The sequence below is a fragment of the Prunus mume genome, linkage group LG5 (assembly GCF_029339155.1).
Source record: "Prunus mume cultivar Tortuosa linkage group LG5, ASM2933915v1, whole genome shotgun sequence".
Taxonomy (NCBI): domain Eukaryota; kingdom Viridiplantae; phylum Streptophyta; class Magnoliopsida; order Rosales; family Rosaceae; genus Prunus; species Prunus mume.
The window spans coordinates 24261704-24288498 of NC_142702.1; the positions used below are offsets into that span (position 1 = coordinate 24261704).

General features: G+C 36.9%; 2 protein-coding genes across 2 annotated transcripts; both read left to right on the forward strand.

The window, feature by feature from the left end:
- The first annotated feature begins 864 nt into the window (after window positions 1-864).
- Window positions 865-7110, forward strand: LOC103332362 (protein ENHANCED DISEASE RESISTANCE 2-like). Its single transcript, XM_008235093.3, is given in 22 exon segments — window positions 865-1332; window positions 1859-1933; window positions 2046-2099; window positions 2180-2245; window positions 2326-2387; window positions 2908-3038; window positions 3116-3162; window positions 3248-3348; window positions 3712-3807; window positions 3885-3949; window positions 4040-4078; window positions 4081-4110; window positions 4369-4515; window positions 4611-4924; window positions 5111-5174; window positions 5279-5454; window positions 5815-5916; window positions 6056-6106; window positions 6196-6339; window positions 6433-6528; window positions 6652-6753; window positions 6857-7110. Coding segments are annotated over 22 exon segments (2208 nt in total). The 5' UTR covers window positions 865-1179; the 3' UTR covers window positions 6950-7110.
- A 9287-nt stretch (window positions 7111-16397) lies between these two features.
- Window positions 16398-19708, forward strand: BME3 (Plant-specific GATA-type zinc finger transcription factor family protein). Its single transcript, XM_008235094.3, has 3 exons — window positions 16398-16952; window positions 17656-17913; window positions 18484-19708. Exons 2-3 carry the CDS (start codon window positions 17674-17676, stop codon window positions 19297-19299), a joined length of 1056 nt encoding a protein of 351 aa, XP_008233316.2. The 5' UTR covers window positions 16398-16952; window positions 17656-17673; the 3' UTR covers window positions 19300-19708.
- The last annotated feature ends 7087 nt before the right edge of the window (window positions 19709-26795 follow it).

Sequence of the window (26795 nt, forward strand, 5' to 3'; positions counted from 1 at the left end):
CAAAATCGTAGATTTATTTGCTGGTTTCTTAAAAATGTCTAGATTATTCACTCTTGTAACAAAAAAAAAAAGATTATTCACTCTACAACTCATCATCTTTTTTTTATAGGGTGTCACACCTACGTGGAACTTTGGATAGAGAAGAATGATCAATCAAGTATTCCCATTTGACCTTCTTGCCCTTGGTTGCTTAAACTCAAATGATATTTATTTGGAAATTCAATTCATGCATCATAACTTCACAAACCCACTTAATCATACCTTCATGTTCCTTTACTTTTTGAGAAATGCTAACGAAACTTACTTGAAAATGAGTTCTTACATGAATTTGTTGAGATATCGTAGTTTTAATTGAAGAATTAATATTAAATTTGATTTAAATGTTTGAGCGGAAAATGATACATCTCAAATATTAATGAGTTATGAAGAAAGAAAAAAAAACCATTATTATGCGACAATTACACTGCCAACCAGCCTACCAAATTTTCATAAATGGAGAACACCACTCAACTGTATGATAATTATGATGACAATGACTGTACAAGATGCTATTGATTGCATTCAAGATATTGACAATTTTATTTAATCAAACGAATTTACCAACAAAAATAACAATTAGAGGAGTAGTTAGCCTCTTTGGAAAGATTAATATACATTTTATATTTATGAAAACTGCAAAATGCAGCACCATGTATTTATGCGTTCAGAAATCATACCACTTAGAAAGAAAGAAAATAAAATTAAAGGCAAGAGAATGAATATAAAACTATTTAAATTACAACAAATAAGATGAAGGGGTAAAATTGGAATTGCACAACCAAACTCTGAATCGTATATATACGCCAAAATCAGTTCTTTCAAAACCGGGAACAGAAAACAGAGAAAGAAATACAGAAAGAAAGAAAGGGAGAAAGAAAAAAGAGAAGAGCATTGCTCTGATATTCCAGCCCTGAAATTTCTGTAATTGATTCTCTGATTCCCTTAGGTGGGATCAGAGGATCATCTTTCCTGCCCCAATCCACAATTTTAACAAATTGGCATCTTTTTTTGGTTCATCTAGCATAACAACAATTTTGAATAAGCAAAACAAAACTAAAACAACCGTCGTTGATAAACTAAAGACTCTCCGAAATAGTGCTTGGGAAATCAGAAAGTTGGTGTCTTGTGATCTTTTCTCAAATGGGTATCTCACAGAATGATGGTACAATGGAGGGTTGGCTTTACATCATTGGGTCCAATCGGCTTGGGTTGCAATACTCACGCAAAAGGTACTTTATTCTTAAGGATAATTGCCTGAGGAGCTTCAAAGCCAAACCTTCTTCGGACTCGGAGGTACTTTGCATTCATCTTTCATCTCAGTTCTCTCTCTCTCTCTCTCTCTCTCTCTCTCTCTCTCTCTCTCTCTCTCTCTCTCATCGTATGCATTACATTCCCGGCTTGTTTCTTAGGATTCCTATGCTTTTGTGAAAATGTTGCAGAATCTGGAATTGGGTTTCGGCTTTGATTTTTTTTGGTTTTTTGTTTATGCAGATACCATATATGCTTTGATTTGATTTTTTTCATATGAAACCATGTATGTAAACGTGTGTTGTGTTCTGCAAGCTTTGTTTTTGTTCAATTTTAATTGGACTAATGGATTTATTTCATATTTGCTTTTATGGTTGGTATAAAACTATGCTTGCTATACTGGATTGATGCATATTAATTTCTGGATGGCATCTTAACCTCCCATTTACTTGTGCTATCAACTACGTCCAGTTGCTTTTCATAATTTCTTGAATTTTCAGTATGGATTTTGTGGTTGATGATAGTGCACAAATCAGTAAGAAATGCTCAGTGAAAACTTCTGCTTTGTCAGGAACCAGTTAGAAGTGCAGTAATAGACAGCTGCATTCGGGTCACAGACAATGGCAAGGCAAGCATTCATAGAAAGGTATGGACCTTGGAAACCCTATGTTTTTCAGAAATTTTGGAGCAATTTTGTTGGCATGCGAGAAATACATTTTTTTAGTATGTATGCTTGTAACGATTTTTCCAACATACAGGGGTTCTTTATTTTCACGCTCTACAATACTTCCAATCACAATGATCAGCTCAAGGTGGGGTGCATTTCAAGTTATACATCATTACGTAGATTTTGCAATATATTGATACATAATTGAAATTAAACTTTTTATAGTTGGGAGCAAGTAGTCCAGAAGAAGCAGCAAAATGGATGCGTTCATTGAAGGATGCTGCATTAAAGGTTTCAGGCTGCTAAATCACAACCTATGAGTATAGCAGTTTTCGTTTATGATATGTACCTTATGTTTTATATGTTTTCAGGAGTGCCCGGATACAGCAAATGGTTTTGTGGCTTGTTCCAAGAGCAGATGGCCATCTTTTATGTATGTATCAGTTGCACCTTGTACACATCCAGTCTCCTAGTTAATAATTTATATACTTGTATATTTTCATTGTGTAACTATTGTGCATGCCTGTGTTGGTATATATTTTTTCAGGATTTAAGATCTTGATTTTAAAAGCTACAATTAAAACCTGCATATAGGACAATAGAAGCATAAATGCTGTTGTTTTATTTTGTTGCCACATCTGATGCTCTTATTCTTATTCCCATCTGCAAACGTGAACTATATTCTGTTATAGACTGATACAATTACTGTGCATTTGTATGTGTCACATATTTTGTAGGACACCCTAAATGCTTTACTGAAGAAAAAAAATAATCTTGATCATCTGATAAAATTGATGTTGCATGTAGTAGTGAGTACAATTAACATGCTCTTCCTTTAGATTTGAAGCTAAAATTGATGTTGAACTTATTTTTTTTAGTTAGGTTGAAACTACATATCATTTTCCAAATCTACAGTTGCCCTTGTTTTATTTATAATTTTTATGTTTCGGCAGACGGGGTGGTTCCAGGAGGGCAGAACGTAAAATCTCTGTTGATTGGACTTTAGGCTCATTGACGCACACAGAATCAATGACATCTGATGTTATTGCTCCCTCACCGTGGAAAATTTTTGGTTGTCAGAATGGTAAGACATTTTAAGTTTCTTATCCGCATTTCAAGAGACTGAATGCCTATATATCAAAAGAATCATTTATTATGCAGGATTACGGCTTTTTAAAGAAGCAAAAGATTGGGATTCCCGTGGAAGGGTGAAGTTCTCTTTTGATACATGGACTCTTGATTGTTGTACTTTGTTCTCTTCTTTTCTTAGCTGAATGACATTTTTAATCTCAGCATTGGGACGACCATCCGGCTATAATGGCCATAGGATTGGTTGATGGAACTTCGGAGGCCATTTTCCGGACTCTTTTATCGCTTGGTCCCTCAAGATCAGAGTAAGATCACTAACATGTTATGTCAACCTTTTTAGAAAATGGAGCCTTTGATGCTATTAGAAGCTATAGTAGCCATGGCCTCATTGTATTGGTTCAAGTAATGGTAAGAGTATTTGGGTGTGGATATAGGAATGGTAGGGGACGGTATGCAAAAGACAAATGCTTTTGTGCAAGAACATGTTTTTGCACTGCCATTTTCACTTGGAAAAAAAAAATTTCTCCTTGTGCTTTATACACTACAAGATTCACTATCAGTGCTGAATCCTCGATGCAATTGCTTACTTTGAAAAGAAAAATATTATATTTTTTTCCTAATAATGGATTGTTCTCATTCCAGAGGTTGAATTACCAAGTGTCTTGCAGATGGGACTTCTGTTTCTACCGGGGTAGCGTGGTTGAGCACCTTGATGGTCACACAGATATTGTTCACCAGAAGTTATACAGTGATTGGCTACCTTGGTTAGATTTGGAACCTCATTTTTTTAAAAATAAATTAAAAATAAATGTACTGTTTTTTGAGACGTCATGGTTTCCAGGGGGATGCAACGAAGAGATCTACTGGTGCGTCGCTATTGGAGAAGAGAGGATGATGGCACATATGGTATAAATTCAGCAGAGAATTTAAATCATAGCTAAAGCTATGGAGCCATTATTAGCTGACCCTAACTTTCTTTATCTGATTTTGTCACAGTAATTCTATACCATTCTGTGTCTCACAAGAAATGTCCACCAAAAGAGGCTATGTCCGTGCTTGCCTTAAAAGTAATGTACGCTTTGAGCTGGATATTACTGATTGACTTACATTTATGGCTTGATATCTATTTAGCAGTGAATTATCTATTTTCCTGCTCATTAACTATTTTCCACTGCCAAAAAAATGTGTCTGCGCAGCATACATTTTTGTTCCTCTCTTCTTCCCTTCATCTGCAGCTCAAATGTGCTTAGGGAGATGGGTGGGATTTGGGTTTACTTTTCATCCTAAGTAAGTTCTATATGAATATTATTTCTGCAAACATGCAGGTGGAGGATATGTAATAACTCCTGTGAACCAAGGGAAACAATCTCTTGTGAGACACATGCTTGCTATTGACTGGAAATTCTGGAAATTATATCTGCGTCCATCATCTGCAAGATCCATTACCATCCGTATGCTTGAGAGAGTTGCTGGTATCTTTCCATTACTAGCTTAGGATTGCAATTTTTTATCCTTATTATTTTTAAATTCTTGTTCATACAACCTTCAATGTTTTTGTAATTTGCAGCATTACGAGAGCTGTTTGGAGCCAAAACTGGAAATTGTTCCTCTGAATTCTCATCTGGAGACTTCACAGGAGATGTCAGGTTATCTCAAAGTGGAAAGAACAATATTAAGACTGAAGTTCAGCACCCCGGAGAAGTCAGAAAGATAGAGGAGGGTCTTCTCGTGGAAGATGAGGTTGAAAAACCAGAAGGTCGTGCAAGTTTAAAGGGGCTGCATGACGCTGCAGACGAGTTCTTTGATGTTCCTGAACCAACAGAATATGACCAATTTGAGAATGAGTGGTCTGCAGACTTGAGCATGGAACAGCACTCCACGGTACTTTACTAATCACTAGACTGATCCCTTAGATGACAGAAATAGTTTAACCAAATGTTCAGACTCAATGTTTGGGTGCACATTGTGCGCCAGTTTGTCCAAGGAAATGATTTTTAACTTTGTTATCTGTGTTTTATATTTAAAAATGAATTATTATTTGTTGACTATGGTCTCAACACTTTGCAGAATATACAACATCCCAAACTATCATCAGCCGCAGTTCTCGTGAAAAAATTGCATGAACTTAGAGGTCAGTTTATTTCATAAGCATGAGTTGCTCTGGATGGATATATTTAGGTGTTTCCATCAGTTTTATTTTGACTAAGATTGGCCTAAAATTTCCTCACACTACAGTTCAGAAAAAGGGTTATATGGACTTACAAGAGGTGTCTAGGGAAGAAAACATATCATGCTCCTACGGGGCAACTCTTCAAAAGGACCCAAGTTGTGCTTTACCTTGCAGCTGGGGATCAGCCGATCCTTCTTCGTTTTTGATACGTGGGCCAAGTTACTTACAAGATCGTCAGAAGGTAATCGTTTGTTTTTCAGCTCCTCCTAATATTGAGGAGAAACCAAAGAATCTAAAATACAAGACGATTCCTTGAAAGTTCTAGATTATGAGTAGTAAACTTGACTTGCATAGGAACTGTAATAATTCAATTATAAAACACCAACCAAATTTCATATAGCATGTTTTGACTGCAAACCTGCTTTACTCTTGTAGATGGGTTTACTAATGCTCCTCCTTTACATGGCTTAAATAGTATTAAAGAGTTTTATGATGGTCTTGTTAAATGATGTATTGAGCATCTCACCATTTTTCTGTTTTGAAAGTGAATTTGGTGTTTGCTTTCTCTAATTTATGAACTGAGTCATAATATTTGTACCAGATCAAGGCAAAAAACACCTTGATGCAACTGGTTGGTGTAGATTGGCTCAGATCTGACAAGCGAGAAGATGATCTAGGCAGCCGTTATGGTGGTATTGTTCAGGTTTGAACTCTCATTTCTTCTTGTACTTTTTATGTTGTTATAAATGAACTATTGGACAATCTGATTCCACGTACCTACATATATATATGTTTCAAAAAAGAAATTTTAATTATACAATCTATTGGATGGATGCATGCAGAAATATGCAGAACGAGGTGGATCAGAATTTTTCTTCATTGTAAACATTCAAGTAAGTTTGATATGGGGTATATCATAAAGTAATATCATTATTATCATCATCAAGAAGCAGATTACTGAGTATACAATACGCTTGATCAGGTCCCCGGAACAACCTTGTACACTTTGGCATTCTACTACATGCTGAAAACTCCTTTGGAGGAAAATCCTTTACTATATAACTTTGTCAATGGAGATGATTCCTATAGGAATTCGAGATTTAAGCTAATACCATACATTTCTAAGGTCAGTACCAAATTAGCTCAAGAAACAGATAATCGTATAATACATACGTCTTTCATATTTTTATCGATTACATTGCCGGGGCTGTTTTCTTAGGGATCGTGGATAGTTAAGCAGAGTGTTGGGAAGAAAGCATGCTTGGTAGGTCAAGCACTTGAAGTACATTATTTTCGTGGGAAGAACTATCTTGAGGTAAGTTACCAAATCCTTTATCATGTTATGAAGTGAGAGTTACAAATGCTAATCATGTTTGGCAGTTTTGGTTTAAGGCCTAATCATGGTATTATATCTAACCTATGAATTTTCTGATATCAGCTTGGGATCGACGTCGGGTCTTCAACCGTGGCAAGGGGGGTGGTGAATCTTGTTCTTGGTTACCTCAACAATTTGGTCATTGAAATGGCATTTTTGATACAGGTAAACAACCAATCATGCCACAAACTACATGTAAAAAAATTTCAAGCTGAAAAGATGACATGTAATTAGAAGATATATGCTAACATTAGAAAATCTTTTGCAGGCCAACACAGAAGAGGAACTTCCAGAAGTCCTTCTTGGAACATGTAGAATCAACCATTTGGATGCATCCAAATCAGTCCTGGTAAAACCATGATTTTCACCCAGAAAATCTCAAGTATCATCAGGCAGATGCCCAAAAAATATCAACTCCCAGCGAGGAACAAAATTGATGTAAAGAGAGATGCACCATGTTCTTGAAAAATCTGACTGTTTATGGTCATTTTCCAATCCAATCAATGATATATTTTTTTTTCCCTGTGATTGGATTATTTGTAGAATTATACATAATAGCATAACATAAATCAGACCAAAAAGAAATAAGAAAAAAAAAATTGTTTTATGATACATACATCATACATGTGTTGAAGATCATTATGAAGTGGAACTCAAACTGAGCCCAGCCCAGCCCAAAATTAAAAAAATAGCTTTATAAACAAAATTCAAATTAGAAACTTTAGCTGTCATGTTTCAAAATTGAACATGTAAATGCTGCCATCAGAAGTCTACATTGCCTCTAAATTATCTGTTTTTAATACTCTTCTTGTCAAAACCATCATCGTCGTCCTTCACACCACTCTCTATCAATGTAGCCACAAAGTATTGCATTTTGCTCATGCAAACTGTTGATCATTCATTATATTACGACACCCTGCATGCATATAATTTGTTTGCATGCATAGCTCATTGTGTTTAATGTGACCGGTTCGTCACTTTCTTTTTTCAAGTAACACTAAATTAAGAATTAGTTACTCCTAATTCTGCTAAAACATCTTAAAATTGGGCTTTATTATGGACCTACCTATGTTTTTGTTCTTCTTGTCGTATGAGCATCTCACTGTCATAGCCTTACCTAACTGGAACAGCTTGCAAAATGGGGCTCGGCTTTCCTAAAATGATAGATTAGGGATGAGAATTACTACCTAATACAACTTGAATCCAACATGAAATTATCAAGCTACAGCTGATTATTGCGTAACACATATCCGTAATCCCACAAAGTACTAACTCTTCTTTTGTCTATTTTGTTGCTTGTCATTGAATTAACATAATTACTTGTCAATTCCAACACGACCCGATAAATAAATAAGTCTAAATTAGTATCATATTATTCGACTCGATTATTCACACCAGTCGGATTATTAGGATAAAATTGTACCGGGAACAAGATGGCATGATTGCAAGGACCTGTCACTTCACACCAAATTGAAGTTTGTAATGTCCAAAATAAATCTTTGAATCAATCATACAAACAATACAATCTCACCAAAGCTCAAACTGAGGTTGAGTTAAGCAAAACCCTAGAAATACATATGGTATATCGACAAGTTCTGCCGACAGGTTTTTCTCAGTCTCCACAGCCCACACAAAGAGAGAAAGAAAGCCAAACAAATACGTTTGTGCAAATTTTTTATGTCTTTGTCACACACACAAACCCTAATTACATGGCAATGAAATATTAATACGAATAAAATTAAATAAATAAAAAATAATTGAAGAATTGCCATTAATTTGTGGGGAACCATGCTTTTAACAAATCTGATGGAGCGATAGCTACACTGCTTCCTCACCCATGAACACTCGACAAAGTAGACACAGTGCCTTTAAAGATCCAGGAGTGGCTTGCCACTCTCCATTTTTAACACTGAAAATAATTGGAAAAATGACCGAAGTACCCTTGCATTTGATAAATTGATGAAATGAAAAGAAAGAAAAAATTTGGAAACGTTGTCCCCACGTTGTGTCATCTGATTGAGGCACCCACGTGGCACGTGGCCACAGTCAAAGGCTGAAGTATTTGGCTTTTTATTCTTTAAAAAACATTTGTGGGTGTTTTTTCTTAATTAATTAATTAATTACGTATTAATTTAATTTTGGCTTTGCCTCTCACATCGCATGTTAGCATCGCTTTCACGTACCTGTTCCCGGCGCTTATAACGCTCGCTGCAATAGTCCAATAGTGCAATATGCTTTTAAATAAATAATTTTCCACATCACCATCATGAGAAACATTTACATTAAATGGAGATAGCACTGTTTTGCTACTCTCGATCAATCACAGTAGGCCATTTATGATAACTTTTTCTTATAACAAATTGGTCAGGAATAGTAAAACAGCGATGTCCCTTGTTCATACAAGTTTTTCTGTCACTATCACTCCATCACAATATCAATTTCTAATATATATAATTTATTCTAATTCTGATGTGAATATCAGAATATTTAGTAGCCATATAAGCCACTGGAGCACGACCACCACCTCCACATGTGGCTGATTATAATTATAATTATTCTTTTTTTTTTCTTTGGGTCAAAACTTTATTCTGGTTCGGAATTTGCAAAATTGCAGCTGCCACATATGAATATGAATATATGAATTTATATAAGGTGTTGCATGACAGCATGTTCCAAGATCGATCGATGGATCGCGTTAGCTGAATTATTGAGGTGTTATTTTATTAAATTAAAGTTGGGGAAATAATAATCTGATAACGTGTATTTTGTTTATATATAATGTGACAAAAACGGGCATAAGTTTGCGACGACTCTGCCATATAATCTGACAAAAATGTGGTTTTCTTATTCAAATGTTGATGATCATCCATGTTACTTATTATGTCAAGTGATGAGAAGAAGCCCCAACACCAACACCAACACCACTCCATTCTTCGTAGTTTAAGGTTTCTTTGTCTTGGTTCATCAATGCATTTAAATTTACACAAAGACTAGGAGGCCATTTTGACTATGTATTTTACTATTTGTATGTATGCGTTTAACCAATAACATATAATTATGTGAGATTTTATTGTACTTTAAAGCAGTTATCGACGTTTTTATTATCATGATCGCTTCAACTCTATATATATATATATATCCATACTTATTATCAGACTAAATGACCCTTGACATATCAAGGAACATATTACTAATAATACTCCGACACTCATCCAATTTGTTTATCAAGTTTTCCCCACAATAACATGACGTTATTATCTCATTTATTTTTACTAACTAAATAAGATTATAAAAAAAGATACGGGGATGAAATTGTCAATGTAAAATTTGGTACCATAAAAAAAACAACTGAAAACCGTTAAAGATACGGAGTTGTCACGAGAGTCAAAAATAAACGCACCGACACGTTTAGGATCCCCGTGCATAGGTTTTCTGGCCCAGTACCCTTCCGTAGGCGGTAAACAGCCCATTTTGTCAGACACTTGCCACCTCCAACTCCCGGTTACCCCATCTCTCCGCTACTGTCGGCACCGACACGCCATATTCATTCCCGGTCATTTTACATTTTTCTTTTTCTTCTTTTTCCCCCTTTCGAATTTCTTTTGTTTTGTTTAGGAAACGTATCCGGATGGTACAATGTGCTTTCTTTTCCGCTGCTTACTGTTGTACGTCTTACACTAGATGAGGTGGCACTTATTGGGATCGTCGTAAGCAAAGTACCAGTAATTGAGTCTGAGTGTGTTTTTTTGGGGTGAGTGGTTGTGTGTGGTGCGGTGTAGGGTAATACCGTGGGGGTTGTTAGTAATAAATGCATTCATTAGTGGGGAGTGGGGGACCATGAACCCATTTGTTCCTCACGTGACTTACAGCCAACGAAAATGGACATCTACTTTTTAGTTTTCGTTTTCGTTTTGGGCCGTAGGATGGATGACAGAATTCGGGAGCAATAAGATGAGAATATTGTCCGAATCAATTGACCTAATTCATGTTTCCGATTAATAAGCTCTTTTTAATTAAAGAGGGAAATGTTCTTATCATATATATCTTAAATCTTGCTCCTTCAAGATGAGTACAACTCAAACATGCATGTTCTAAGGTATAGAGTGAATAACAAGAAGTATTACCAAAGATGCATATTATTTAACAATTGGATCGTAGCGCACATCGTTAGTCATTAATCTCATTCAATTTCTCTTATTCTTAAAGAAAATAAGATCGTACATAAATAATGAGATACAATGATATCTTTTGAGAAACCAACTATTTTCTATTTGACCGTCTCATATGTACAACTGTTGAAATTGAATTGAGTTTATAATTTGTCGACCCACGGATACTAAGTGATTTATCTACTTCGTAGTTTTGACAAATAATGATGCATTCTATGAACCATATGTATCACATACTAGTTGGTATATGCAATAATTTTCATGAAGAATGTGGAAACATATTGCACATGGTTAGAGACTTGTTGCCATTCAAACAAACACCATTTCTTTATTGAACTTCTTGAATAACAAATCAAACAATGCCCAAGTTGGGTAATCTGAAAAAAAGAAAAGAAAAAAAAAGGGGCCAGGGGGTGGGTGTGCAGAGAACATTGTTTAGAACCGACGGTATTTGAAGTGAATAGAATAATTCTCCAATATTATGCACTGATTTATGGACTAAAAACACTCCCACACAAGCATGCTATGGCCCACAAAAGTCCCTCATCACATTTAGTCGCCAACTATATATTGTACGGCTGTGATGCAGGGCCCCACAAAGCTTGGTGCTCGTGGCCCCACCGCCCATCAAAAATATCTCTCCGTCACGACTGGAAGGTGTAAGTAAAGAAAGAAATCCAACGGGACGAGGAAGCTTTCGTCTGAGAAAAGTTAGACCGTGAAACGTGGCACGCAATGATAAGTCCAAGTAGACCAAAGCAGTGAGTGTAAGCAAGGAAAGACGAATCCCGAGACAGAGTCACGTGACCCTACCCCACCTCTCGTGCTCTCTTTCCCTTTAGCACTTGCTATCGCCAAGCTGGCAGTGAGCGGTTGATTCGCTGTGTGGGCTCCACCTTATGCAGTCAATCCACGGAGGCCACGTCATCTGCGCGTTGACGGTGGATCGTGAAGGCGGGCCCCGCTCTAACATGGGGTCTTTTACATGCTCGCACGCACGTTGCATATGACATTTTTGACATTATGACTTCCCCCCGCCTGTCGCGCCGGGTACCGCCACGTTAGCGGGTGATGTCGATTTACGTGAATGCCCGTGTATCAGCAATGCGAAGATGGAGAAGGGACGGGTAAATTTGTCTTTGGAAAATTGGAAGGTTACGCGGTCTTTTCTCCTAATCAACTCCATGGATACATGACAACTAACATCGAGCATAAAAAACCGTGTTTTGTTGGCGCGTAATATGCACCTTCTGGAAGAAAAATGTTATACTTCTGTCTGAGTACTACTTGCCCTTGTTAGAGACAGTGAATGATCAACTACACAGTGAATTAATTATTTTTTAATTAAACCCATTCATGACATAATTAAAAGAAATTATGTTATGTGCCCCACGAATCGGTTCGACCCTAATAAAGAATATTCGAGATGCTTACCAAATAATACGGAGTCTCATTTTGTGTCTATTATAGTCGGATTCGTTGCATTTGAAGTAATTTGTAAGGTTTATTAATTGAAAAATTAATGAAACTGAAGATGTATAAGAATCAAAATTAAGCGCCCTTTTATTGGGGGATTTGTTGCTAATCAAAGCTACAATGACTTGAGTTTATTATGATATGCATTAAGCTATTCGTGGCATTTAAAAATTTGCATTATGCATGGTGACCTAGTCGCCCTATCTAGTAGTAGCATATTGGGGGTGCAATGCCATGTGCACAGCGGCAGATGAGCACTTTCCCTCAGCATTTTTCTTACCGACACATTGTCGATCGCAGAGAGAGCAACTAATGGAGTTTGATTTGCTTTTATTTTATGATAATACAGCGACAGATGATGATACATTCATGGTGCAATTTAATTTGACGTTATCTAGATCAGTAATTTCGACACGGTGAGATAGAGATGTTACTTCCACTAATTGGTCGACCCAACGACGTCGTGCTAGGGATTAAATGGCTACAAAATGCATAATGCAGCATTTCGTCGGTGCTTCTATTATTTATACCATCATTTTAAAAGTTGCTTTTAGTTTTAGTATTTTGCACACACGCATGTATCATGTATGACTATGTTTAGATATATCATATATGTATGTACATAAATTCTCCTATGAGGACATCCGAACGTTATTATCATGTGGTCGATATGCATTTTCTATTACCTCTCTCTACTTTTCTCCCTATTTACAATGACATCTACATAATAATAAGGCTTAATTATGTACATGCCCTGCTTTCCAACTTATCTCGATTACACTGGTGGAAAACGTCTCAGTACCCCCAACGCAAAAATCGTCTCACGTTACCCCTTCCGTCGCTTTTTAAACTTCTGAATGTTATTCATCTCCCCAAAATTCCAGAACAGTAGCCCCTCCCCTTTGTTACTGTTCATCGCTTATTTACCCTCCAAAACTAAGAAATTTCTCCTAACCAACACAACTAGCAGCAAGAACAACTCGAGAGGTTGAAAAATCATACATGGATCGAAGAAAATGGTGCTCGGAATCGCCCGAACGAGCAATGGAGATTTTGGGTAAAAACCGGCCAATTTCTTGCTTTTTTCGGTGATCCAAACGACGGTTGGCAGCGGCTGAGATGTGAGGTGGTAGAGGACAACGTGTTGGTTCTTTTGATATCCATGTCGCCGCGGGTGGCGGAGGAGGCGATGGCCCAAAAAAAAGTGCGATGATAATAAATGGGAGGAGTCATTGCTCGAATTTTGGGAGATGAATAAGAATGCTCAGAATTGAACTTCAAAAAGACGGAAAGGGTAACGTGAGACATTTTTTGCACGTTGGGGGTACTTTGAGACGCTTTCCACCACAGTGGTAATCGAGATAAGTTGAAAGACAGGCATGTACATAATTAAGCCTAATAATAATATACGAACATTTGAATAAGATACATATATATATATATATTTATATATACTTATATATTTGTGTAAAGAATGGTACTACGTACCATAAAAATCCCTAGTTTCCTTATCTTTGAAGGGAAGAAATAATGTATCAATCAGTTTCTTTCTTGGTTGAGGGTGATCACCCTACTAAATAATTGTCCTTGGGACGTCCTTGCATTGATTTAACACTAATTAAGAAAGGTCGTGTGGGTGCATTTTTTTAATTAAGAAACCCACCCCAAAACCTTTCAAAGATATGAGGAAGATTTGGTATACTCTAAAAACATGACTCTAGATGGGTTAATTTGTACCAAGTCTTTTAATTGGTTGATTAATTAATTATGACATCAATTTTATATGCAAATGAACCTAATATTTTGTTGTCAATTATCCCACTTGTCTTCAATATGGTGGAAGAAGCCTAAACCTTGACTGGCTCAAAATCCATATGGGTTTTTAACTAAATTCACTTTTTTCTGAATATAGAAAAGTCTTTTAGAAGGAAGTGATACAAAGAGTGTAACCCAAGTTAATCATAAAAGAATAAAAGGGTCCTCTTTCTTCTTCTTTTTTATTTATTTTTATTTTTATTTTAAAATTTTGGCAGAGTATTTTAGAAGGGATTGATGCAAAGAGTAGAGCTCAAGTTAGTTTTTTTTTTTTTTTAAAAAGAAAAAAAAGAAAAAAAGAGAAAGCAGAAGAAAGCCCATCATTGCCATGAGGCCCAAATGAGACATGCTTCGGCTGCGAAGTCACTTTTATTAACCTTTCTCTCCCTTTTTTTTTTATATAAAATTATTATTTTAATTAATCTCCACATTAATACATTGATTTGCTGGTACACTTTCCTAATTCGAGCACACTTGAGGCGCACTATAGGTTTATTTTTTTGTTCTTTGATTTTGACCAGAAAGCTCGAATGGCATTAGGTGGTGGAGATTTGAGGGTATCATTCTAAAGTAATACGATTAATAGCCTACCCCATCCGCTATGTTAGAAATGACAGCTGGTGATTACCCACTTTGCATAAAGTCCATGTTGTAATGCCACTTAGGCATTTACCATTATCTCACCATTTTGGGATTTTCAGTGTTAATTTATCGATATACGATACGAAACGTAATTCAATCATCAAATGTTAATATCAATCATCAAATATTTGAAACAATGTTAACATCAGTCGTTAAATGTTTGTAGCATACAAATTCTGTGGTAGCGGACAAGTAATTCGTACCATTACCACCATGATTGGTGAAAGTGGCCCCAAATATTTCAACCCGCGTGGACCTACACCAAAGCTATGTGTCAAAAATTAAAAGCACTAAAACTAATCATTCACTCTTTGTTCTACCAAAAGGGGGAAGTCTCTCACAAAAGTTACCCTAAATTACTGATTTGCACCAAATTTTTTATTGCCTTGTAGTTGTACGTATAGTCTTTTGGGTACGGTGTCACTTACATGCAGGAATTGCATCAATTTGGGTCTTAAACAGTGATGCATTAAAATGCAGCATTTTTCTAGTTTCGGGTAATAGTTAAGGATATGGTGGATATGAATCATATGATGAAATTTGAATGATGTCAATCCCATTCACTCATAATCTGACAATAACAAACAATTTAATGGGAAGAAAAGAGTAGATTTTGACACAAGGTGAACATATATGTGAGGTGCTTGAAATGTTTAATGTGAATAATTTTAAGCAACTTCAATAATAAATTAGAGTTCATCTATTGTAGTAATTCATGTAAACCCATTAAGATTCAATGGTTGAAATGTGTTATTATCTAACTTTTTTCAATTCGTTCTGTGAATGTTAGTACTATCTTTTTAACTCCTTAAAGTGAGCTTCATACCAACTTATGCAACAATATCTTCATTACCTAAATCAACTTGAACGATTAGTAAACTCAATCGCTCTATCGCAGCACATCTACTCTAACCTTATCGTACTTGTACACCCTTATCGAAACTTGTTACTAAATCGGGACATATGTAATTACACCCATAGCAATTAATGACAACCAAATCACATCCTCATAATTGTTAGTGAGACAAGGTTAACAAATCTGGCAATTTTAATTAGTTTACCAAGCATGAGAAAATAGCATCTTGACCTAGGTAAAAATATGGAAAAGAAAATCCAGGAATTTGTCCACATACAAAAATTTAATAAATAATGTTCCCATTGAATCACTAGTAGTTTATCAAAACCTCTCACCTCGGAGAAGGTTCCTGGTTAACTTTGGTTGGAAATAAAAACCAAAACAACTGGTAATAAGTAATAACAAACCATTTATGACAGAAGGAAAACCAAAACCACACCCATCAAGAAATGGAAAAAAAAACACACACAAAGAAAAAAAGAAAAAGGCAAGCATGTGTTGTGATGGATATACTGCCAAAAAAGACCGACTAATTTTTTTAAATTTTAAATACGTTGCCATGTTGGGCGGGCAGTAATTTTCAAACGTTGACGCGTAACGGGGAGGGATGGATAACGGCGTAACGCGCTTTAGGCGTGTAAGAAAGGGACAAGAAGGTCGCTGTTTTGAGAGAAAACGGAGGGCTGGAATTCCGTTAAAGAAACACTTTGTGGAAGAGGGGGTGGGTAAAAAATAAGTGCTGTAGAAGGTAAAAAGAAACGGCGGTTAAAGGCTGACAAAAGGCGCAGAGAGGCTTCTATAAGTAATCTCTTGTCTCAGTCGCTCAGAGAAACAGAGAGCAAGCAAGAGATAAGCAGAGAGCCCGAGAAGCTGAAAGCGAAAAAGTAAGACCAAAACCCCACCTCCATTTTTATTTTTTATTTTTGTATTTTTTGGGCTGTTGATTTGCTTTGTTTTGCTCTGTTTTTTTATTTAATTTTCTTGCATTTTCGCGGTGAAAATTTTAAAAATGGAAAAGGCAAGAAAAGGTGTGAGAGAGCGGTGGGAGGGGAGAGGAGAGGGAGGTGTGGGGCCCGTGGGGAGGCTTGAAGATGACGATAGTAAAAGACAGCTAGCAATGAAGGAGGAGGCTCACCTACCATTTTACACAACATCACTCTCTTTCTTCTTCCTTTTTAGCCCTTTCCTTCTCTCTCTCTCTCCTTTCAAAATGCAGTTCACTTCTTCATTCAAAACCCATTCTCTCTCTCTCTCTCTTCTTTCTCCGTTCCTTATATTCAACCAGGAATAGGGTTTTGGTAGTTTAGGGCTTCGTTTGGATTTTGGTCTCCGCTGCTTTGGTTTCGTTTCCTCTCAGTTTTTGTTTAGGCGGGAGTGAATTTGAGTTCAAAACCAAAACTCAACAGGTTTGGCTCTGCATTTCTGCACTCTCTCTCTCTCTCTCTCTCTCTCTCTCTCTCTCTACAACTTTCAAAGTTTCAGTAGCGTCGGCAATGGATGCGCTCCATTTCCCCTATTTTCACACCCCTCTTGAATTCGCTGTTTGGTTTCTCAGAAAATGACGGAAAACACTCCTTAATATTTTCTCCTCCTTTCACTAATTTTCGAGTTTAAAAAAAAAAGAAAAAGAATTTTATTCTTCTTTCGTTCGCATTCAGTTCAGAAATTGAACGCATTTTGAACTGGTTTTTGCTCTCTGCCTCTGCTTCCTCTTGTTCAAATTTCTCTCTCATTTTATTTCCTTCTTTCAGCCAAAAATTCCTTATCTTGGTTTTCAAGAAAAGAAAAACAACAAAAAGAAAAATTCGGAGTTTTGAGTTGGTACGCCATGTGTTGGTGTCACTTTACTGAAGGCTCCAAATTCACCTTGATTTTCGCCTCTTTTGAATTTTTCGTTATTTTTTTCTTCCAGAAATTTAAGTCATCAGTGTGAAATAAGTAAAGTGGAACCGGAAGAACCTTTGCGTTTAATTGCGTATCGCTGCTAAAATGCGCCACGCGCTTTCTGCGCCACATTGCCTATAAAAAATACGACTTCAAATTCAAATTCTACAGAGTGATTTTGTCGCTGATTTTTGGCTTTTCGTTCTTATTTTTTTTGTATCTCAGGACAATTTTTCAGAGACAATGATCGGACCGAACTTCATCGACGAGATAGACTGCGGGAGCTTCTTTGACACCATCGACGACCTCCTCGACTTCCCGAACGACGACGTCGAGTCCGGACTGGGCCCCGCCTCTGACTGCAACGCTGCGTTTAACAACTCCCTCTGGCCCAACCAGTCCGGCTCGCTCCCGGCTCCCAACGATGCCGTTTTCTCAGCCGGCAACTCCGCCTCTGACCTCTCCGCCGAGCTCTCCGTTCCGGTGAGTCACACTCCCTCCCTCTCGCTGTCTCTCTCGGTTGCTTCCGTGGCATTTAGCAGTGTCGGTTTCACGGGATTTGCGTGAAATGAATGTGACGATGACGTCATAAGTTGAAATTAGGACAGTTTTTATTTTTTATTTGTAATTTACATGATTTTCGTAGAATCGACGTGCCAGGCTGGCAAGCCCGCGTAAAGGTGGGCATGGTCCTCTGGTGCCGCATGTGGTGGGTGGGTGGTGTTGAGAGGATAGTGTTGTTCGTGAATGATTGGATGTGGTTTAAAAAGTTTTTAGGGTATTTTAGTCATTTGACCACGTAACGACGTCGTAGTGTGTCGGTGGGGGGTTTACAGTGAGAATAGTTTCATTTCATAATTGCGCGGTGAAAAATTGAAATAGGCGTGACATGTGACATGTCATGTGATGAGTACACTCAAATTCCAAAGAGCGGGTATTGTGGTCAATATTCTTCCTGTACATGCTTTTCTGTCTGGTTTTTTTTTTTTCTTTTCATCTTCTTCTTGAACTGGGAACTTAATTGGCCTGAATTTCATTTCTTTGTTGTGACAGATTGAAGACATAGTTCAATTGGAATGGCTTTCGAACTTTGTTGAGGATTCCTTCTCTGGTGGAAGCCTCACCATCAACAAACCAGACTCCTTCATCAACAAGGACACATCCCACCACCAGTTCCAGACCTCCAGCCCAATTTCTGTGCTTGATAGCAGTAGCTCTTGCTCCGGTGACAAGAATGTGCCGCAAAGTCCTGGACCGATCGCGGCTCCCGGTAAGCGTGGACGTGCTCGCAGCAAGCGTCCACGCCCGGCCACCTTCAACCCTCGCTCCGCAATTCAACTCATTTCCCCCGCTTCCTCTGTTACCGAGGCAGAGGGCCCCCAGGCTCAGCCATTCCTTGCCCCAAAGGTCCCTTCTGATTCTGAGAATTTTGCGGAGTCTCGTCCTGTGATCAAGATACCAAAACAAGCTTCTGGGGAGCAGAAGAAGAAGAAGAAGCTCAAGGTGTCGCTTCCCCTGGCTCCTTTGGAGGGGAATCAAAATTCCGGTCCTACGCAGGCAGCAGTGAGAAAATGCTTGCATTGTGAGATTACTAAGACACCCCAGTGGAGGGCAGGCCCAATGGGACCGAAAACCCTATGCAATGCCTGTGGCGTCCGCTACAAGTCAGGCCGGCTCTTTCCTGAGTACCGGCCCGCTGCCAGTCCTACTTTTGTTCCATCCTTGCACTCCAATTCCCATAAGAAGGTTCTTGAGATGAGAACCAAGGGTGGCGAGTTGGTTGTTTTTGGAGAGACTGCAACAGCTATGAACGAAACTCCCGAACTCATTCCAAATACTAACAGCAGCATCTCCATGGATTACATGTGATGCGAGGGAGGATGTAGAGGATAATATTCCTAGTTGGATACACAGTTTCCTTCTCTCTTCCTTTGTTATGTTATTTGTCTTAGTGTCATTTCATTTCTTTGTTCATTGGTTTTTTGTACAGGGATGGAATGGGGGGAGAAAATAGGAGCAAATTAGATGACCATATATTTAGCTAGTAGAGGAGAGACCTGAAAAAGAGAGGGGGGGGGAGGGGTAGAGAGATGCAAGTTTAATGGTAGACTTTTAGATGTAGTGATGATGATGGCTAGTAGTTCTTTAAGGTTTTTAGAAGTTGAGTCTGTGTTGTCTCCTTCAGCATTCATTTTCCTTTTATCTTCCTTTGCAAGGGAATTCTTTTTGCAGTTCATTTGTAGTAGCAAAATTCTGAAATGGGTACTGGAATTTAAGATTTCTTATGGTTTCTTTCTTTCGCTATTATTTTTGGGTTTTCGGGTTTTGCCCTTTTATTGCCCTACTGAACCAACCAAAATGACCCGGAAGTTTTGCTTGAAGAAGCAGGAAAGCATAATCAAATGATGACAGTTTGTTGTTGCATCAATCAGTTTTGTATACAAATATTATCAGTTGGTGGTGCTTTTAGGTCATCAATTTTGTGCACATTTCAAGTTCGGAAGAGGGTCATCAATCATCCCTCATCAACAATTTGATGAGAAGTTGAGAACAAAATATGTCAAATCTTCAAGACTTCCTTACAATTATTTAAGAAAAGGCACATGGTTCTGTTTGGATACTGACACAATAACGCAAATGGGCCTACTAGCTAGGGCTCTGTTTGGCATATGATGGATTTGAACCTACTATCCCTTAAACCCTATCACATTTTTCCCACTTGTTCTGAAAGGGCAAGCTCGTGAAATGAAGTATGACATATGGTCATGGGTCAATTTCCTAATATTCATACATATTATTTATTCCATTCTTACCATATAAGTAGGAGCTCCTATGTTTTTTATTCCAAAAAAAGAAAGAAATAAGAAGCTCATACATTCCTGCTAATAGCAGTGTGACATAAGTTTTTGGTTTTGTGTTTTTGATAAATTGTGATCCGTCAGTGTCAAACTGTGATCCGTCAGGAAGAAAGAGTATCTCATTTGATTAATCTTTGAAATTAATTATGTTTGAAATAGTAAGAGGTTGGAAGATTCACAATCCATATATATATTTTTATTGGTGCATGGATCTGATTCTGATTTGCTCAGTTGGGCAATTGCGTAATGTTTTTCCTTAACTGATTAACTAAGTTTTTAAAGGTGGCATGCTTTGCCAATTTTGCCTGTGTGGTGTGGTGCTAAGAATGCGCTAATAAATAATGCTTTATGTTCTCTGCAACACCGTTGCTTAAAGGCTAATGAACCCCTCATGATCAAAAGAAGAAGAAGGGCTCTTTTTATTTTATTTTATTTTTAATATAAAAAGAGAAATGATTCGGATGAAGATGTTGATGGAACAAAGCCAGTGAAAAGTCATTATATATATACAAAGAAAGAGAAGGTCGTCTTTCAATTATGGTTAAGAGTTTCACATGCCACATCTGACGAAACAAACTCATTAAGATGGCATTGAAATCAAAGTTAGGAGGACATTACTTTAGTAATTAAGTATTATTATCATTAGTTACTGGCCAAAGTCATTGCTACACAGTTAGGGTTGGCAGGTTAAAGTTGAACTTGAAAGTTGAAGTGACCCAACTTGGGTCGGACTTAAGGACATCATTGATAATGTGAAAGATACGAGAAATTTGACTTATCAATTCACTTATATTATAACACATGTATATCTGTTAATACCAAACTTTAAACTATAAACTCGTTGCTCACTGCACATTATGATTTAGATGAACTAGTAATATAATGTGACGAGATATTGAGTTTCACGTAAAAATTTACCCAAAATTATATCCTTTGAACTGGGTTTTGGGGGTAGAAATCGTGATTAATGTAGCTAAGGTTGTATGTCAAGGACTTTGGCAAGACGTCTCAATCTGACCAAACGCAAACCAAATGAAAGAAAAAGATCAACTTTATTACCAACATTGATAGTATTGATTATGCGCATAAACCAAACAGGATTACCATCAATCATTTCAGATAATTACTTTCATTTTTTTCAAGCTGACTGGACTGCTAATCATATGATATGATATCATCTCAGATGCATGTTTTAAGTAACGCTTCATTGGGAAGGTTTGATAGGACATTGCAATGACATTAGAAAAATAAATAAAAACCCATCAAAAAGAAACAATAATCAATTTGTGTGAGACATGAGAACGAAAAGTCTGGGCAACCTAATGAGTTTGGTTTAAATAATGTTGGGTAGTTAAACCTAATTGCAAAACAATGCTACTGGTTTTTCAGTTTTCAATGATGACTATGTTTCGCAGAAAATAGGGCCACATTTGGGGGACATGATTTTATGTGCAAATATGGGGTTGGCCCCAAATTTGACTATGGCGACCCAAAGGCTGAACCAAAAATCCTCTGCACAAAGTCCAAACTGGTCACTGTTGAGTTGGACTGGCACCAAGCTTATAGGATAGGCCCAATGCTGATTGGATGAGCTTATAGCTTAAGTTCAAATGTATTGTTGATTTGCACTGGGGAAAAAAAATAAGGCAGAACCTTACTTTGATTGTTACATGTGATGTGTAACATTTTATTTTATTCATTTTTGGGGTAATTTTAGACTTTCTAGTCATGGTAAAAAAAAAAAAGGTAAAGGTGTGGTCAAGCCTGTCCCTTATTATTAAGGTAGCAAACAAACTTTTTCAAATTGCCATATAGATCAATAAACTTTAATTTTAAGAGTTTAATTTGCTACTACTGTTGTGGCATGTTTACTAATCCGTAATTGGAATCAAATAAGGAGTTGAATTCCTTCCTCTTATGTATACTCATGAGTTTATTCATATGGAGGAATTAAAATGCTTGTGGGACCCACAAAAAATTAGGAATCCAACTCATGATTTTGGAGGAATTGGAGTGGTATTCTAATTCCTAGAAAATTAATCCATTATGAATTCATCTTTTTTACCCATTATATCCTCACACAATTTTTTAAATTCCAAATTTTCCATCTACTTTAACCCAACCCAAATTCTATATGATTTAGTAAACAAATTCAATAAGAATCCGGATTCTAACTCTCCTCAATTCAATTCCCTCTTAATCTGATTATGGATTAGTAAACATACCATTGGAGATGTTCTTAATTTAATCTCTATGGTATGTTCAAATTTATGTATATTATTTATTGGACCACTACGAGGTAGCTCACAATGATTATATATCATAGGTGTTGTACATATTAGGATTATATATCATAGGTGTTGTACATATTAGGATTATATATCATAGGTGTTGTGTTGAACTATTATTTAAGATTAAAAGGGAAGATGCAGCTCTAGTCTCAATCTTCAACATTTTTCCATGAAATGAAGGGTGAAGCTTCATAATTACGTCCTGCAACTTGTACTTTGTATTGCATTTGCATTGTGGTTGTGGACACTACAATAGAAAATGATGGGTGAAACCAATGTACACAAATATGAAAATTAATGTAGCAGAAGTAAATATTTACTAATGCAAAACCACAGCCATATAACTTCCATAATTTAGCAAAATATACAATAAGAGAGGCATTATTCCACACCCCCAAAAAAATCCCTAATTGTCCAAAGCCAAAAAAAATTTCTCAATGTTAAAAGATTTTTCGTATATTGGTTTCTTTATAGAGATGGGCTAGCATCCCACTCGGCCTCGATCCTGAGTTTTCTACATCTTACGGCGAATTATTATTATCAATTAAGATGCTATGGAGGTTCGAACTTGAGACCTCTGCAAGTGAAGGCTCTTTTCCACTGTGAGTTTTGAAAAGCCTAGGGTGAAAATTTAAATTGTGCTCGGAGTGGTGGTGGGTAATTTCTTTAACTAATTGTAGTACTTTGTTGTATTGATAATTAAAGTATCAAGTTATGGTGAAGTTAAGCCCCCTTAATTTTGCTTTTCTTTCGTAAAGGATATTTTTCAAGCCCAAGTATTTAGCTGGTGCCCAAGGCCTAAAATAAAACCCAAACTGGAATTTCAAATCACCAACTGGCCTTATTTTTTTGGTGTCGTGCCAGTTGAAAAATGGAAGATTTGGGATTCAGATGTTACAATGCCCCCCTGTCATTGAAATGTCTATCAAACTTGAAAACTCGACACTTGGGTTCAGTGGTGTTCATGTTGTTAGAATTCTATAGTAAATGCCTTATCTAAGGCCCTTGGACGAAGTCCTATTTCTTAACCGTTGGATTAAATTAGTTAGCTATTGGATCAAATTAGTTTGTTTGATCCAACGGTTAATAGGTATGACCTCATCTAAGGGCCTAAGATAATGTCCTCACTATAGAATGACTCGTTAGCAGTGTTGTTTTGAGATTGGGCTACACCTTTTCTAGCCATTGTCAATGATAAAGCCCTTTATTGGAGATGGCCCAACTGAATCGTCATTAATCTTCTTTAGGCCCATATCTTTTTCTTCTTTTTTTCCATTGAAAAAACTTGTAATGAATTGTTGTGTGCACACATGAGAAAATAGATGGATGTTGATCGTTGAACTGAGCCTGTCAAGTTATAAAACTCATGAGGTTTACAAGCCGGTTATGAACTTTAGTTGTCGGTGAGTGGGTCGCACATGGGTGTGAAAGCGATGTTACTTTATTCAAGGTAAGCGAAAAAAATAAAGTCTCGCACATGACATATCATCACTTAACATATTTTCTCATAACTGAGTTAAGGTGGAGCCAAATGGTTACAATTTCATAAGGCGCATATGGTAAACTTTTATGCTCGCTCACAAATTATGGCCGGCAGGCAGTCAAATTTGATAAAATTGTCCCCAACCTCACGTGTGACAACTTCTGTTTTGGTCATAAGATTGTTTCATAAAATAAACATTAGTCCGAAGAACAAGTGCGAAACTGAAAGCAAGCAACAAATATTGTAAACTCGGGATCATAAATCAACCATTTTAATTTACAGAGTCAATGACTTGATTGTATTGATCTTTGTCAGTCATAAATATTAATAAAAATAAATAAAACTTAGCGGCTAAGTTGACTAATTAATTAAGGTTTAATTGAGTGTGGAAGCGAGAGCAGCGGCCATGGCTGGCAGAGCGGCATGTGTGAGAGAGAGAGAGAGAGAGCAGCCGCGGCGTATGTTATGTGGTCGCCATGTGTAAGCATTCAATGTCGTTGATGTTAATGTGTACAGTATATATATGTTCATGCAAATGACATTGCATGTTTTGACGACGACTATTTTGCTCTCAGCAACTTGGGGACCAGAAAATTTATTGCTTTGATTTGTTTTGCTTTGCAAACCCCTTAATGCGTTTTTAATGCAATTATTGTGGCTCCTCACCCACGCTAAGAGCTTGATTAAAAACCCTAAACTTGCTACCTCAAAGCCATCGAGATATAATAAACACTTTGTATTATCAACTTGACTAGTTCACACCAATCTGTCTCGTCTACGGTCTACCTATAGGAAATTGCATTTATCATTAAAATTGAGAGAAAATGAAGGTTACCATGACCCAACCTACTCCAATAAGACTCGTGTTTAATGGAAATGACAAGTCTGACAACACTGAATTATGATCCGTAAGCTATATTTCACAATATGCTATAGTCACATCTATAACGCGCTTGAAATTTAGAATTTCTTTAAATAAAGTGAAGAAAAATGTCATAGTAAGCGAATAGTTAATTGGTAGCATATGTCAATTTTGACTCATTCAAATATCAGATAGTGATTTACAAGATGCTAATTACCGTATTAACTAAAAAAGCATAACAAAATAGTACCATCCCCCGTTGGAACCAAGTTTTTCTTTTCTCTACCCTCCAAAACTGCATTCAGCTTTCTTTTTGTTTTTTTAATTTAGAGTTACGTACGCGGGCTGAGTTTTTCACAATTTTACTGTTGTAGGGCCAACAGAAGAAACGACACAGATTCGGACGTGGGACCCAGTCACCTAGACGCGTCATGTTTCCATTATCCCATCCCCATCTATCTCACTGACGAGATTTACAACAGGACGTGGGGCCCATCGGGAAACTATCTAAAGTTCGATGCAGCCATGTGGAGGAAGTGCACCCGCTCGTTTACAAATGTCGTTGAAAATGAAAACATTACGTTAGTAGATCCGGTGGATGGTAGCGACTGCTTCTATTGCTTGAGTTGTGACTCTGCTTTGTCAGCTGTCGGTGTTCCCTCTTTTACTCGATGCCGATTCAATCAACGGTAAAATCAAAATTAACATTTAACTTCTTTTCTTTATTTTGATATGCGAAAATTTTATTTTAGAATTAAAAAAGATAATGGGTAGTTGTGGTCTATAAAAATAGGATATTATTCTCATTTAATTAATAATTATAATTCTTAACGTTTGTATTAACCAAGTGCATTTTATGATCCTTTGCAATTGTTAATATTCTTTTAGAGTTATCATAATATTGTTTTTATTTGAAATGTGCTTACTAATAATTAACCAGGTAAAAAACTCACTTATATCGACTTCAATATCGAGTCACATGAAAAGTAATGTCAAAAGTATTTCACAATACCTAATCAAATGTACATTTTTAGAAATTCTAAGTGTTCCTTATTTTCAAAGTTAAAAGTATCCGTCTAACTATTAGTTCAATCACACGTGTAAAAGGAGGAAATGTGAAAATTGTTTCCCATTCCACTCGAGAAGAAGTGGTGCATTTTGACTTTTGAGTACTCAAAATAGCAATGCTATCTCCATCATTGTTGCTTGAGAGAGAAGAAATTAATAATCACAATTCAACTTCACGAACTGGTTCCAAGTGCTAAACAATTCCCTCAATCCTCACATCACTCTAAATAATTTTGTGGCAAAAGTCCTTATCAAAGGCCCATATGAGAAGGACAATGAACCCCAAGTGACAAGACAACACCCATTTAGAGACCCTTTGAATGGGGCGTAGGGTTGGTCAGGAGGCACTTGTTGTGTTTGTGGTTATGGCGGAGACTAAGAAAAATGCCCAACCACATTGACGAGAGGCCACATTAATTAAACATAATAAATTGTTGGGGTCAAGTCGTAAAAGTTTGGTGAGGAAGAAGATATGTTCAGGGTTTTGATGAGAGTTTTAGACAAAATTTGTGTTGCTGTCAGGTGTCTGCATCTCCTCCAACTGGTTAGGTCTGATCCCTCCACGTCCATTTCCAGCACATATGTCTTTTAACAGTTTTGGTTCTCTAGAATGTTTGCTAGGGTTTATAATTCTATCAAGTTGGATGGAGGCAAAATTGATTGTAATTTCAGAGAGAGAGATAAACTCAATTAAAAACTTAAGTCACGTGCATGTCACATGATTGAAACCCTAAACCCTTTTGCATTTTCATATTTGAGAAAACTAACTATCCCTTATTAGACCGACCGAAGTCATTAGCCGA